The sequence below is a fragment of the Anolis carolinensis genome, chromosome 2 (assembly GCF_035594765.1).
Source record: "Anolis carolinensis isolate JA03-04 chromosome 2, rAnoCar3.1.pri, whole genome shotgun sequence".
In the NCBI taxonomy this organism is placed as follows: domain Eukaryota; kingdom Metazoa; phylum Chordata; class Lepidosauria; order Squamata; family Dactyloidae; genus Anolis; species Anolis carolinensis.
In genome coordinates, this window is record NC_085842.1 from 191,744,682 (window position 1) to 191,760,136 (window position 15,455).

At 42.1% G+C, this 15,455-nt stretch overlaps 1 protein-coding gene across 1 annotated transcript in view; it reads right to left on the reverse strand.

Moving 5' to 3' along the window:
* Window positions 1-11,588: 11,588 nt before the first annotated feature.
* slc44a2 (solute carrier family 44 member 2 (CTL2 blood group)) overlaps window positions 11,589-15,455 on the reverse strand; it is an 86,802-nt gene continuing 82,935 nt past the window's right edge. Inside the window, exon 22 of the mRNA XM_003216837.4 lies at window positions 11,589-12,785. Coding sequence (XP_003216885.2) covers window positions 12,679-12,785 — 107 coding nt within the window. The 3' untranslated portion in view covers window positions 11,589-12,678. The remainder of the gene's footprint in view (window positions 12,786-15,455) is intronic.

Genomic DNA, 15,455 nt, shown 5'->3' on the forward strand with positions numbered 1-15,455 from the left:
GGGCAATCCCAACCTCTCAGAACGTATTTCCCCCTACGGGCCGTCCCACAAATTAAGATCTTCAAATGAGGCCCTGCTCTCGGTCCTGCTGCCGTCACAGGTGCGGTTGGCGGGGACAAGAGACAAAGCTTTTTCAGTGATGGCTCCGCAGCTGTGGAACTCCTTACCAAGGGAGATTAGGGAAGCCCCCTCATGTCTTTTAGGAAGCAGCTGAAGACCTGGATGTGGCACCAAGCTTTTGGCCCATCCTAAGATATGAGTTGATATAACCTGATGGATTCTGTGGTTTAATATGAGGTCGAACACAGACTGGCTCTGACTTTAGCTCAATTTTACTGCCCCTGTTGTAATGGTCACATGGTTTTAATTGTTTTAATTTGATTTGGATATTGGCTTTTATTTGTGTTTTATGTTTGGTTTTACAACATTTGTATTATATGTGGCATCTAATTCTGCCATTGTGCAAGACTGCTCTGGGTCCCCCTAGGGGAAAAGAGCAGTAGAGTAGAGTCTCACTTATCCAAGCCTCACTTATCCAAGTTTTTGCATTATCCAAGCCATTTTTGTAGTCACTGTTTTCAATATATCATGATATTTTGTGCTAAATTCACAAATACAGTAATTACAACATAACATTACTGCGTATTGAACTGCTTTTTCTGTCAAATTTGTTGTATAACATGATGTTTTGGTGCTTAATTTGTAAAATCATAGCCTAATTTGATGTTTAATAGTCTTTGCCTTAATCCTCCTTATTATCCAAGATACTCGCGTATCCAAGCTTCTGCCGGCCCATTTAGCTTGGATAAGTGAGACTCTACTGTATATTAAATAAATAAATAAATAAATAAATAAATAAATAAAGGTCAGGGTGAGGGCTGGGTAAATGGCTTTAGCTGCATCTGGCTTGCAGTCCTTTGTTTGGGGGGCCCTGGTCCAGAGTGTAGAATGAATGCAGTTTGACCCCAGTTGACCTGTCCTAGTTCAGTACTATGGAATCCTGATATTCATAGTTTGGTGAGGCCTCAGCACTCTTCGGTAGAGAAGGCGAAAAAGATCTTGTAAGCAGTTTCAGAATGTGGATTAACTGCATTGACCTGGATTGCAGGGCAGTGTAGATTCAGCTTAAGATGCCAGCTCCAATGATTCAGTGGCTTTGATCCCTGACCGTGAAAGGGGTGTCAAACTATAGTGTAGATGCGCCCTATGGCTGTAATCTCTGCTCCATCATGAGAACCCACTGGGTGACCTTGGGAAAGTCACACTCTCTCAGCCTCAGAGAGAGGTACAGGCAAACTGCCTCTGAACAAATCTTGTGAAGAAAAACTTGCCATTGTTGTAGTCATAAGTTGGAATCAAGTGAAGGCACCCAACAGTAGATTCTATCTGATCTTATTTCCAAGCAGCTAAACCACAAGAAACTAATTGAGGTTCTTCTCCATCAAAGGAACTGCCAGACTGCAGAAACAACAGATGTGTTGCTAATTACAGCTCATCTCATAGCATAGTTGGGGGGAATTTTAGGCACTGAGGTGAGAAGGAAATAAAATTGCCTTGTGGCCAAGGAATATTGTCTTCAAAAATCCCATGAAATTCATGGGATTGCTATAAATCCACAGGTGACTGGACAATGTGTGCAGTCACAGTAATCTTACATCTGTTGCAATGTAAAAAACAGAATGCTTCTGTCAACACAGGTGCAAGCATTTGTCATTCCATTACAAATTGAACCAGGCATTAATACATTGCTTAATGTAGTATGGCTTATATAGCATCACACCTATATTGGTAGCTAATTTTTTTTTTCGTGTCAGGAGCAACCGGAGTTGCTTCTGGAGTGAGAAAATTGGCCGTCTGCAAGGACGTTGCCTAGGGGACGCCCGGATGTTTTGATGTTTTACCATCCTTGTGGGAGGCTTCTCTCATGTCCCCGCATGGAGCTGGAGCTGATAGAGGGAGCTCATCCACGCTCTCCCCGGGTGGGATTCGAACCTGGCAGCTTTCAGGTGAGCAACCCAACCTTCAAGTCATGAGGCTTTTATCCCTTAGGCCACCGGAGGCTCCTATTGGTAGCTAATGAGCAAATGTCCCATTTTACATATCTTCTGATAAAATGCTTATTCAAAAATACTGAAATTTTGATTCAATACTGTGTTTTAGAATGTATTTTTGTTTTACTGTTTAATAATGATATTGCTCTTAAATGCCTTTGTCTGCATCTGCACAGCATTACGGCCTGAAACAATCTAATTCCAAAGCACCAATCTATAGTAAAGGTAAAGGTTTTCCCCTGACGTTAAGTCCAGTTGTGACCGACTCTGGGGGTTGGTGCTCATCTCCATTTGTAAGCCGAAGAGCCGGCGTTGTCCATAGACACCTCTATAGACTACATTAAAATAAAAAATAGGACCCATTAAGTCTGGTGAGACCTACTTTTTGAGTAAGTAAATTAAGCAAAATGAAGTTTGTTCGATCAAACGTCATCTATACATTCCAGCACTATTCCCACTTTTTCTGGTGCATGGAGTGTTTCTGCCCAAATTCATATAAGCCCAAGGACTGCAGTGAGGTGAGCAATTCATAATTTACTAGAGCTTTTGATCTATGTTAATTTTATCAATATTTGTATGTATGTATTTTTATCCTTTACAATTTAGCTTGTAAATTGCATAGAGCATCTTGGATGGAGGGCAATTAATAAGTAATTAGATGATGATGATGATGATGATGGGACAAGAATCTCCCTTTCCAAAGGATTTCTTCTAACACAGTTGCTATAGTACTGCTGAGAAACAAGAGGAACTTTTGATATGTTCTGGGTAGATCACCAGCACCAAGCAAACAGTACTGTTGGGGATATTAATCTGTTTACCGTAAATTCCATTCATTACTCAAGACCTTAAGTCCAAGTGAATTCATTTGGATCTATGTTCTGGTAACTGTATATAAGATTGCTATTTTTGGTTGTGGATTGACTTGCTAAGGGTTTTGCAGATGCTTCATATGTATTCATTTACCTATATAATGTTTAGCTTACTAGGAGCCAACAATAAAAAAATAGTTTATGTAGAGAAACCAATAAAATTGAGTCCGCTGACTGCAAGCTTACCATCAAAATGGCAATGCACAAAAAGAGCATTTCTTAAGGCTCATACTTCAAACATTTCAAGAAACAGCTGTAAGGATAAATTCATAGGTGATAATGGGGAGGTGGCAGGATTGGGGGAAAATACTGGTATTTTGATTGTGGAATATCATGATTGTATGTTTCTATGTGTACGTAGATATATATCCCACAATAAAAAAAATGCAAAAAAGGTTTACTTTAAAAAAAAAAAAGAAACGGCTGTAGCCTAGAAAATTGTGACGTTGATGCTTTCTTCCCATTTTCTCATCCCACGGTCTTTGTTGAAGACAGCAGAGTGCATAAAATTAAGAATCTGCTACCATTCAAATTTATTTGCAAAATTGCAGGGGACATAGTTGCAGTGGGATCTTGATTCCTCTCTTCCCTGCATTCCTTCTACCATTTGTGTTTGTGACTGTGTGCCTTAAAAATAATTTCTGACTTACCACAACCCTATCACAGGGTTCTCTTGGCAAGATCCGTTAGGAGAGGTTTTGCCTTTGCCTCTCCTAGAGAGTGCAATTTACAATAGGTGGTTTCCATGGTGAGCAGTGTTTCCAAACCTGGTCTCCAGAATTGTAGTCCAACCACACCACACTGGCTCCACAATTAAACATTACTTTATTCTGTCCAGGTTTTTGTTAAAAGGATAATGAAAAAAATAGAAGAAAACCCCATGTGAGGTGAGGATGGCAATGTGTACAGACATCTTCTCTTTATGAAAATATTTTATAACATCTAGGCACTGAATTTTCATACCTATAGTTATAACTGAAATACCCCAACGTGAAAAATATTTTATGATTCATAGAATAACCCAAATTATGGACAAAGTTCTCATAAGAAAAAAATATTGGATAATTTGGTTTCTCCTAAATTACAGATATGAAAGAACACAAAATATACAACATTTATATTTTGTAATTTATAATGTATTTTAATTGTTTTAACTGTTTTATGCACTGTTTTATATTGATTTGTATGGGTATCGAATTGCTGCCATGATTGTAAGCCGCCCTGAATCCCTTCAGGTGAGAAGGGCGGGATATAAATGTGAGAAATAAATAAATAAATACTATAAATTAAGCCAAACAGCTTACGCATAGCTGGGTAAAGAACCCAACACATTAAAGAGGAGCCATTATAAGTGGTCTTCAGCAAATCCCTAGTAGTCAGTATAATACAGCTGGTATCCAAAGATTCTGTATCCACAGATTAAATCATCCACGACTTGACAATATTAACCACAAATGTTTATTTTTTAAATAAAAACCCCATACCTTTTAAATGTGCCATTTTGCCACACTATTGCATATAATGGGAGTTAATTGTCCAGTTTTTGTTATCAATTATGGGTCTTGGATACCAGTGGATATCAAGGCATCAGTGTAGTTCTAATACTTCAAATTTTGTCAATGATCATGAGCCCCTGAGGTAACGTAAAATCCAAATGTTATTATGTAGCAAAAGAGCATATCAATCTTGATTCAAAAATTTTAAATTTGATTTTTCTAGCTTCAAATTAGACGGCTTATATCTGAAGATTCCGTAGTGATACATATTTAGTTCAGTGATAATAAAAATATGTATATCTATATAGACTATATATTTAAATTAGAGGCTGGAATAAAGCAGAAAAAGGCAAAAAATAGGCAGTCCTTCAGTGTGTCTAATAAGAAAAATGGTTGAGACATGTCTAATACTACAGAGAAGAGTATTCCAAGATAGCTACCAGGGCCGGCCCCACTAATGCGGCAGCTGACGCCGCCGCCTCGGGCGCAGGCCCGGGGGGGCGCCGTCAGGCTGGGCGGGAGGCGGGGCACCGCCCTGACGGTGCCCCGCCTCCCGCCCAGTGCGCCCTGGCCCGTCTGGCCTGCTAGAAAAGGCCAGACGGGCGAGCGGGAGTAGCGTGGGAGGCGGGGCCAGCTCTGACGCCGCTCCCCCCCCCCCCGCCCAGCGTGCCTTGGCCCTGCCTCCCACGCAGCGTGGGAGGCGGGGCCAAGGCACGCTGGGCGGGGGGGGGGAGCGGCGTCAGAGCTGGCCCCGCCTCCCACGCTACTCCCGCTCGCCCGTCTGGCCTTTTGTAGCAGGCCAGACTCAGCGGAGGTTTCTCCAGGCCGCGATTGCGGCCTGGAGGAACCTCCGCTGAGTCTGGCCTGCTACACAAGGCCAGACGGGCGAGCGGGGGTAACGTGGGAGGCGGGGCCAGCTCTGACGCCGCCCCCCCCGCCCAGCGTGCCCTGGCCCCGCCTCCCACGTTGCGTGGGAGGCAGGGCCAAGGCACGCTGGGCGGGGGGGGGGGGGAGCGGCGTCAGAGCTGGCCCCGCCTCCCACGTTACCCCCGCTCGCCCGTCTGGCCTTTTGTAGCAGGCCAGACTCAGCGGAGGTTCCTCCAGGCCGCAATCGCGGCCTGGAGAAACCTCCGCTGAGTCTGGCCTGCTACAAAAGGCCAGACGGGCGAGCGGGGGTAGCGTGGGAGGCGGGGCCAACTCTGGCCCCGCCCCCCGCCCAGCGTGCCCTGGCCCCGCCTCCCACGCTGCGTGGGAGGCGGGGCCAGGGCACGGGGGCGGGGCCAACACTGGCCCCGCCCCCTCACTATTCGCCCTGGCCCCGCCTCCCACGCAGCGTGGGAGGCGGGGCCAGGGCACGCTGGGCGGGGCCAGGGCGCCGGTGGCGGGGGCGCTTTTCAGCACCCCCGCTTTACATCAAAAAATATCTCCGGCCGGCCCTGATAGCTACAGTGCTAAATGCAGTGTTTGGGACTGCAAGGTGGACACAAAAAGTGTATGGCACCAAAGGGCTTTCCTTCAAAGACCAAATAGATCTGGAAAGAAGGTGATTGGTAATCAAGTTCCACATTTAAGTGCTTATATGCTAACAAAGCCTTACACCAAGCCCATAAAGGGATTTTTTTTAAAAAAATCTGACTTTCCCTCTCCATCCAGGAGGAAATAGGCAGCCAGTGGATTTTTTTCAATAAAAATGTTAGACGCTGTTAGTAGGTTACCCAATTTTTGGTGTAAACACCAAAGAACTGGGAAGCCCTGGCCCTTGAGCATTGTAACTGGAGATCAGATGTTACTAATGATGCCATGGATTTTGAAGAGACACAAATAGAGGGCAAAAGGAAAAAATGTGCCAAGAGGAAGGTGCATAAAGCAAATCTTGTTATGACAGCCATCCACCTGGAAACCTATGTCCTCATGGTGAAAGACCACGAGGATCCAGAACAGGTCTCCACAGTCACTTACGGACTCACCGCCAAGACTCTACCCTTGAAAGACAATCATACTCTGCCCAAGATGGTGACGCCATTCAGAAGCCTAGTTAACATTTACAACCAATGAGGCTCTTCATATTAAATCAGCCTAAATGACAGACCTACAGTAATCCAGCCTGGGGGTTACCATTGCTGGGACAACTGTTGCCATGCTATAGTGTACAGCCATCACTGGTCCATCAGCAAGCCATACCAAGCCAGTGAAGTCACTTGGGCCCCAGACAAATTACCAACTGCCTCGGATAATGAGGACCTAGCATGAAAAAGTGGCCCTGCTAACTAAAATTATAATGAAACTAAGCCATTCCAGTGGCCTGGTGAATCCTGGCTGCTGTGCTAAAAAAGACAGACAACTACTGCCTAATTGATAACACACAGTACAGTCATTGATTTGTGTTTATTATTTAGTGGCTGCCATTCAGATACAGGTTTGTACAGGACACTTACAGGATACATGTGAAAGCCTGAAATGAACAAAGAATTGGCCAAAGTAGACACGTCTTCACCACAGCCTCCAGTGGCGTAATGGGTTAAACCCTTGTGCTGGCAGGATTGCTGACCGATAGGTTGGTGGTTGGAATCTGGGGAGAGTGGGTGAGTTCCTTCTATCAGCTCCAGTTCCCCATGCGGGGACATGAGAGAAGCCTCCCCACAAGGATGGTAAAACATCAAATATCCAGGCGTCGCCTGGGCAACATCCTTGCAGACAGCCAATTCTCTCACACTAGAAGTGACTTGCCATTTCTCAAGTTGCTCCTGACATAAAAAAGTGGGCTTTTGTATAGTTTGTAAAGGTTTCTTATAGCAGTTTCAAGACAGGGAAAGAAGTTAGTAGCATTTGTAGAATGGAGTTTAAAACGTATGTGGAAATCTCTCAGTCCCAAAGGTGCTATAAAATTCTTTTGTGTACTGATACAAACTAATTGTGCTATACTTGAATAAGGCTTCTGTATAATTTTGGATTTGAGCTATGTGAAACAAGGTCTTGTATTGCATTCTTTTAAAATAAATTATTTCAGTCAATCGAAAGAATGTTCAGCCAGAATAGTATGCTTAATGTGTTGTCGAAGGCTTTCATGGCCGGGATCACAGAGTTGTTGTGTTTTCCGGGCTGTATGGCCATGTTCCAGAAGTATTCTCTCCTGACGTTTTACCCACATCTATTGCAGGTATACCTCCCAACCTCTGAGGATGCCTGCCATAGATGTGGGTGAAACGTCAGGAGAATACTTCGGGAACATGGCCATACAGCCCGGAAAGCATATAACAACCCATAGTATGCTTAGCTAACACATATAACAGTTAGTGAAAGACATTTGCTATGAACTCGGATTTGTGTCAATTGGAATTAGTGCCCGATTTAGATTAAGGAGCACCAGAGAGCCTGTCCTTCTCTATACACAAAGTAGGTATCTCTTCCATGCACCTTTTCCCCAAAAGAGAAGCTGGTGAGTGATAACATCTAGTTCCAGTTCCAGCTATAACTCCTGCATTTATGCCACACATTTTGCCAACCTAAGGAGCAGATGCTAATAAATCATGTTTAAATGCTGCAGTGTATCTTGGCACAATTCAAGGCTTTCCTTGCGATTCCTACAAACCATAAAACAAAAGCCAAAACATTTAGATTTGACTGTTGCTTCATGCAGCAGTCTCTTAGATCTGCAACTCTCCCAACAAGACTATGGAAGGAAGTGAGTACTTGAAGCAGGGAATGAGTTGGGGAAGAAATAAAGCAAGCACTTGTCTTCAGGAAGCTTCAAATAAAACAAAAGTAATGATTCCATATGGAGGTAACATCTAAATATTTTTCCATAGGCACACTAACCAACAAATGTGTTAAGAATAGGGCAAATTGTTTTGCACTCACATATACTCATTATATGGGCCTAACTACCCCATTTTTCCTGTCTGCTCTAGGAATCCAGGTACCTGGATGGGAGACCAGCAATGAATACCTGGTGCTGAATGCTGTATTTCAAAGGAAGGAACTGTCAGATTCAACTCTGACTATCCTTTGCGTAAGAAAATCCTATTAAATTCATGGGATTGCCATACATTGGCAGGCACACACATATATAAACACACATTATGCTTATTCAATATTCATAGGAATAATCATACCCAGTTCATCTCCCACCTACCAGTATTCTCATTAAAAGGATTTTCATAAACTCGAGCTGCTATGACACTCAATAACTAATTAGCACTTGCCTATGAGTCCCTCTTTTCAACCACTCCTTGTTCTGCGGCAAATCATCTCTTCAATGCTGGTGGTCTTTGCTTCTTCCAGAATGCTGACATTTGCCCGCTTGTCTTCCCAAGAGATTTGCAGGATTTTTCAGAGGCAGCTCTGATGGAATCTTTCCAGAAGCTTAGTGTGATGTTTGTAGACAGTCCACATTTCGCAGGTATATGAGTTAGAAGGACAACAGCTTTATAAATAAGCATCTGGTATCTCTACCAATTTCCCACTCTTTGAACCCTCTCTGCTTCATTCAAAAAATGCTGCACTTGCAGAGCACAGATGGTGTTGTATTTTGTGGAGAGCTGGCTGCTAAGGTAGCAGAAATGGTCAACATTTTCTAGCATTACACTATTGAGTTGTATTGCTGGCATTGCAGAGGTATTGTGTGGTGCCTGATGGTAGAGCACTTTGGTTTTCTTGATGTTCAGTGAGAGGCCAAGCTTTTCATATGCTTCTGCAAAGGTGCTTAAAGTGGTTTGTAAGTCTTCCTCTGAATAAGCACAGACTTCATTATCATCAGCGTATTGGAGTTCTATAACAGAACTTGTGACCTTTTGACTTTCAGCCTGCTGAGGTGAAAAAGATTGCTATGTGTCCAATATGTGATTTCCACACTGATGGGAAGCTTCTTATCAACAAGGTGTAGAATCATAATGATGAAGACAGAAAATAATGTTGGGGCAATAACACACCCATTTGATACCTGACCTACTTTAATTGGATCACTTCGGGAGCCACTGCTGTCCAAGACTATTGTCATCATGGAGGAGTTGGGGCCGGGCTGTGGCGCAGCTAGCTAGTAACCAGCTGCTATAAATCACTACTGACCGAGAGGTCATGAGTTCGAAGCCCGGGTCGGGTTAAGCCTCCGACCATAAAAAAAAAAAAAAATAGCCCCGGCTTGCTGTTGACCTAGCAGCCCCGAAAGACAGTTGAATCTGTCAATTAGGGAAATTTAGGGACGCTTTATGCGGGAGGCTAATTTAACTAATCTACAACACCATAAAACTGCTCACGAGGAAAAGAAGAGGAAGAACAGCCACCAATGGACGGTGAAGCAACAGCTCCCCCTGTGGCCGGAAATCGTGAAGCTGGAAGATGTTAAAAAAAAATGCCTCTGTGTCTGTCTAAAACTGAATGTTGTTTGTCTATTGGCATTGAATGTTTGCCATATATGTGTTCATTGTAATCTGCCCTGAGTCCCCTTCGGGGTGAGAAGGGCGGAATATAAATACTGTAAATAAATAAATGTTCACAAATTTAGCAGGGCATCTGATTTTTAATAAAATTGTCCAGAAGGCATTATAATTCACGGTTTCAAAGGCTTTTTGCTGGAGTGGCCCACATTGTTCAAATGCCCAATCACTATTTCCCAAAGAGTTACTTTATTCTCAGCTCAAGAGCAGAAAATGGAATGTCAGGGGATAGCAAAAGGGATGTAAAGAAGGGCTTAAAGCAAACCTAAAAAATGTGGAACACAGAGAACCGTGAATCCCTGGAACATGAACATTCTAACTGGAGGTCAGCTGTTACCAACGGTCGCCATGTATTTCAAAAAAGGCATGAATAGAGGGTGAAAGGAAGAGATGTGCTGAGGGGAAAGCACATCAAGCAAACCCTTGTAGGGATCACCTTCCACCTGGAAAACTATGTCCTCATTGTGAAAGACCATGAGGATCCAGGATATGTCTCTACAGTCATTTATGGACCCACCAAGACTCTACCCTTGGAAGACAATCATACTCTGCCACAAGGAATCACCCATAGTATAATACAGGCCTTCCGCCATAATATGAAGTGTCTTTTCTGGAGACACAAAACAGAGACTCAGCAAAAGGAAATGCTAGCTTGGTAGGGCATTTAAGTAGCTTATTATCCTTGTATAAACATAGTTTAGCTTCAATAAATCCAATAACAGCACAAGATTACAAGTTGAATTTTTAAAAATTGCACCAACAATATGAACAGTGAATTGCTAGTGAAATAAAAAGGAAAATTATGTATAATGGATACATCTTTTTTGAAAATGTAAACAAACCAGGGAAATTACTAGCATGGCAGGTAAATATGTAAAGAAAAAGCAACTGATGAGGATAAAAAATAAAGGTGAAATTGTCACCGACTCACAACAGATAAAAAACCTATTCAAAGAATACAGTAGAGTTGCGGTTAACCAACTTCCAGTTATCCGACCTATCGTATTATCTGACGTGCCAGGCCGGCTCTTTGAAGGCGCCCCGTGCACATTGCTAGGAAGTAATGCACATGGGGCGCTTCCCTAAACTGAGGGCTCACCGTTGGGACGAGCCTTGTCTGTCTGGCAAACACTCAACCCTTTGGAGGCACTTCATGCGTGTTGCTAGGCAGCAATGCACACGGGACGCTTCCCTAAACCGTTCTGCCCGGAGGGATAATAGGTCTTCCTGTTCTGGTTATCCGACATCCGTCAGTTCTGGTTTTCTGACATTCGGCCCACCCGTTTATGTCAAATAACTGGAACTCTACTGTACTATAAAAATTTATACAAAAGAACTCAGGGAGATTAAAACAATTTCAGAGTATGTAAAAGAGACATTTTAAAAAAAATTCAGACAAAATGAAACCCAACTTAGACAAACAAATTACACCAGAGGAAGGAATTAAGATAATAAATATGACTAAAGTAAATAAGTCCCCTGGGGCAAGTGGACTTTCAATCTTATACTATAAAACATTTAAGGATGAGCTGTTGCCATTGTTGGTTTCAGTTGTTAGGTTTGTGGAGTTCTGTGAAATTATTTTAAAAAGAAAATGCACTGTCTGCACAGGTTTCCAAGTTACAACTTCACAAGTCTGATTTAGCAAGGAAAGAAGGTAGAGTTGATTTTGAACAAAAAACGACACCAGGAACCTATATTGAAGCTCAATATATAAAAAAGATACTGGAACATATATATATAAAACAAAATGTTTAATATTTCACTTATAAAATATTTTTTGAAAGTTACAAAGATGAGTATGAGAGCAGAGAGCATAAGAAAGCAAAAATCAAAATCAAAACTAATTCATCAGATTTGAATATAGACTGATGTTTATCTTTTTCTTTGTAGAAAGTTACCTCTAACTCACTTACATAGTCAAGTAATTTACAACTTTTCATCTCATTTCTGCTACTGTCATCCTTCTATTTATTATTATTTATATATAATTTACTTTATGCTTGATGCTACTATACTATTTAACCTTTTTATTCAATTTACTGTTCTTTTAAAGTGAGGATTTTTTTTTAAAAAAAGATGGATCTTTCTTCCTTTGACAGCCAAATCCAGAAGAACAAATTTGACTTTCTACCAGAACTCCTCACATTTTAAAATTTTTGTCTCAAATAATTTTAAATAAAATTTTATTAATGCTACTAAGTTTGGTGTTTTTATTTTAACAAACTGCCTTGGGGTTGCTGACCAGCCTTGATAAGCATGATGCAAGCCCTAGAAAATAAATTAAATAAATTCTCAATCAAGCCAATTGATCATGCTTAAATCCTTACTTGGTAGCCTGTACCTTTAAGGAATTCATCTTAAGCAATGAAGGGTATACAAGCCATTACAAGAAACAAAGGTTTTTGAACGATGTAGTTAGGGTTAGGGTTTATGAACTGATTCATAAATCAGTTCAGAATGCTTAGAAGCATCCGTGGAGTGTTTCTCACTAAACTGTTCTGACGTTTTAAAAGGGAAAAAAACATCCTAGCACCCCCAATTATGTAAATCGATCATGAACTCAAATGAACTTGTTTAGATCAGTAACAGACAGATCTGTGCTGAAATGTATGCGGCTACTGAAGCACAAATCACTAATTTCTCACTCAAAGGAAAAGATTTGCCAAATCTGAGCAATCTACTCTTGCTCAGCAGAAGAAATGAAGGTGGGATATTTTAACCCCACAGACACTGCTCTTAAAAAAAAGTTTGATAAAATTCTGGCTTGTTTATCTCAGTACATCTTCTGTGTGCTGCCCACTGAAGCATAGACCAAGAAGGACACTCATGTATCCGTTGGCTGTTTGTTAGTTTTCTTCAAGAGCTTTCTCAGATTAGATGACATGAAGTAAGGCTTTTCAGTAGAGCCATCATTACGTTCCAAGTCTTCCACTGCAAAAAGATATAAATCCCAGCAAAGGGGGTGTTGAAATGTATGTCTTAGAACTACCATGTGATAGATATCCCAAACATGTTGTAACAGCTTGATACCCATAGAAGTTGAGTTAAAACTGCCCTCTAAATGCAATGTTGGCTGGATCTTGCCTTTTTGTGGCCTTGTTGTCCCTAACAAGAGTTGCAGAGAATGTGCTTCAGGCAAAAATAGAGATTTAAAAAGGAACTAGCCACGGTGTTCAATAGGTTTAGAGCAGTGCTTCTCAACCTTCCCAATGCTGCAACTCCTTAATACAGTTACTCATGTTGTGGTGATCCCCAACCATAAAATTATTTTTGTTGCTATTTCATAACTGTAATTTAGCTACCATTATGAATTGTAATTTTTCCGCACATGTGCACCATGCTGCCATGCTTTGAGTCTCAGAAACAGCCCTCCCTGAGAGGCCCACTGAGAGGTCAGCCAATCACAGAAGCAGAAGGGCTTTGGGTGGGAGAATTCACCACCTGTTTCCAAAAAGGAAGAGAATGACAGGCAGAAAGATCTTCATCCTTCTCTGCTAAAGGGGTTCCTAAGACGCATCAAAATATGTGTTTTCTGATGGTCTTTGGCAACCCCTCTGACACCCCCCCCCCCGGCAACCCCCCCAGGGGTCCCAACCCCCAGGTTGAGAAATGTTGGTTTAGAGCACTGGGTATCTATTTTAAAATTTAAATTCAACCCCAGCATGGACTTCCTACTCCACTGGCCAGGGCACTGCACAATTTCAGCACAATGACCCCATTTTAACTCCCACGGTTCCATCCTATGGAATGTTGTCTTCATAGTTTGGTTATGTAATAAAGGAGCCCCCCAACTGATTCATAGAGTTGAAAGAGATAACAAGGGCCATCCAGTCCAACCCTCATGAAGAAATACACAATCAAAGCACCCCTGACAGATAGGTCATCCAGTCTCTGCTTAAAAGCCTCCAGGGAAAGAAACTCTATCACACTCTGAGGGAATATATTCCTGAGAAGTCTAAAGGCCTCTTCTATGGCTGCCAAACCCAAGATTCAAAAGGATGGGACCATGGTAATTAAAGTAGAATCATAGCACTATAATGCCATAGTGTGAATCGGCCCCTATATATACTAGCTGTGCCCGGCCACGCGTTGCTGTGGCGAAGTATGGTGGTATGGGAAATAAAGTATTGAGGAATTAGTGGTAGTTAAGGTCAAGGGTAAAGGTTTTCCCCAGACATTAAGTCTGACTCTGGAGGTTGGTGCTCATCTCCATTTCTAAGCCGAAGAGCCGGCGTTGTCCGCAGACTCCTCCAAGGTCATGTGGGATGACTACATGGAGCGGCGTTACCTTCCCGCCGGAGCAGTACCTATTGATGCACTCACATTTGCATGTTTTCGAACTTCTGGGTTGGCAGAAGCTGGGGCTAACAGTGGGGGCTCTCTCCGCTCCCCCAATTCAAACCTGTGGCCTTTCGGTCCAGAAGTTCAGCAGCTCAGTGCTTTAACACGCTGCACCATCAGGGGATATTATTTCCTAAAGGTTGTGAATATACAATATTTCTGATTGGGTTTTTTTGTTTGTTGGAGGCAAGTATGAATGCTGCAATTAGGAAAAATGATTAGGATGTAATGGCCTTGCAGCTTTAAAGCCTGGCTGTTTCCTCCCTGAGTGAATTTTTTGTTGGGAGGTGTTAGCTGGCCCTGATTGTTTCCTGTCTGGAATTCCCTTGTTTTCAGAGTGGTGGTGTTTGCGATATTTTATGTGCTTCTACTGTCTGTGGCCCTGAGAAAACAGAGGATTTTCCAGACTTTGATGATGGGAATACTTTGTTGGGAGGTGTTAGCTGGCCCTGATTGTTTCCTGTCTGGAATACCCTTGTTTTCAGAGTGATGTTGTTTGCGATATTTTATGTGCTTCTACTGTCTGTGGCCCTGAGAAAACAGGATTTGCCAGACTTTGATGATGGGAATACTTTGTTGGGAGGTGTTAGCTGGCCCTGATTGTTTCCTGTCTGGAATACCCTTGTTTTCAGAGTGATGTTGTTTGCGATATTTTATGTGCTTCTAGTGTCTGTGGCCCTGAGAAAACAGGATTTGCCAGACTTTGATGATGGGAATACTTTGTTGGGAGGTGTTAGCTGGCCCTGATTGTTTCTTGTCTGGAATACCCCTGTTTTCAGAGTGATGTTGTTTGCGATATTCTATGTGCTTCTACTGTCTGTGGCCCTGAGAAAACAGGATTTGCCAGACTTTGATGATGGGAATACTTTGTTGGGAGGTGTTAGCTGGCCCTGATTGTTTCCTGTGTGGAATTCCCCTGTTTATTTACTGTCCTGGTTTTAGAGATTATATTGTTCTGCATTATTCTATCCCAGTAATTATTTCATATTAAAGAAGAATCTCACTTATCCAACATTCGCTTATACAATGTTCTGGATTATCCAACGCAGTCTGCCTTTTCATAATCAATGTTTTTGTAGTCAGTGTTTTAAATTCATTGTGATATTTTAGTGGTAAATTTGTAAATACAGTAGAGTAGAGTCTCACTTATCCAACATAAACGGGCCGGCAGAACGTTGGATAAGCAAATATGTTGGATAATGAGGAATTAAGGATAACCCTATTAAACATCAAATTAAGTTATGATTTTACAAATTAAGC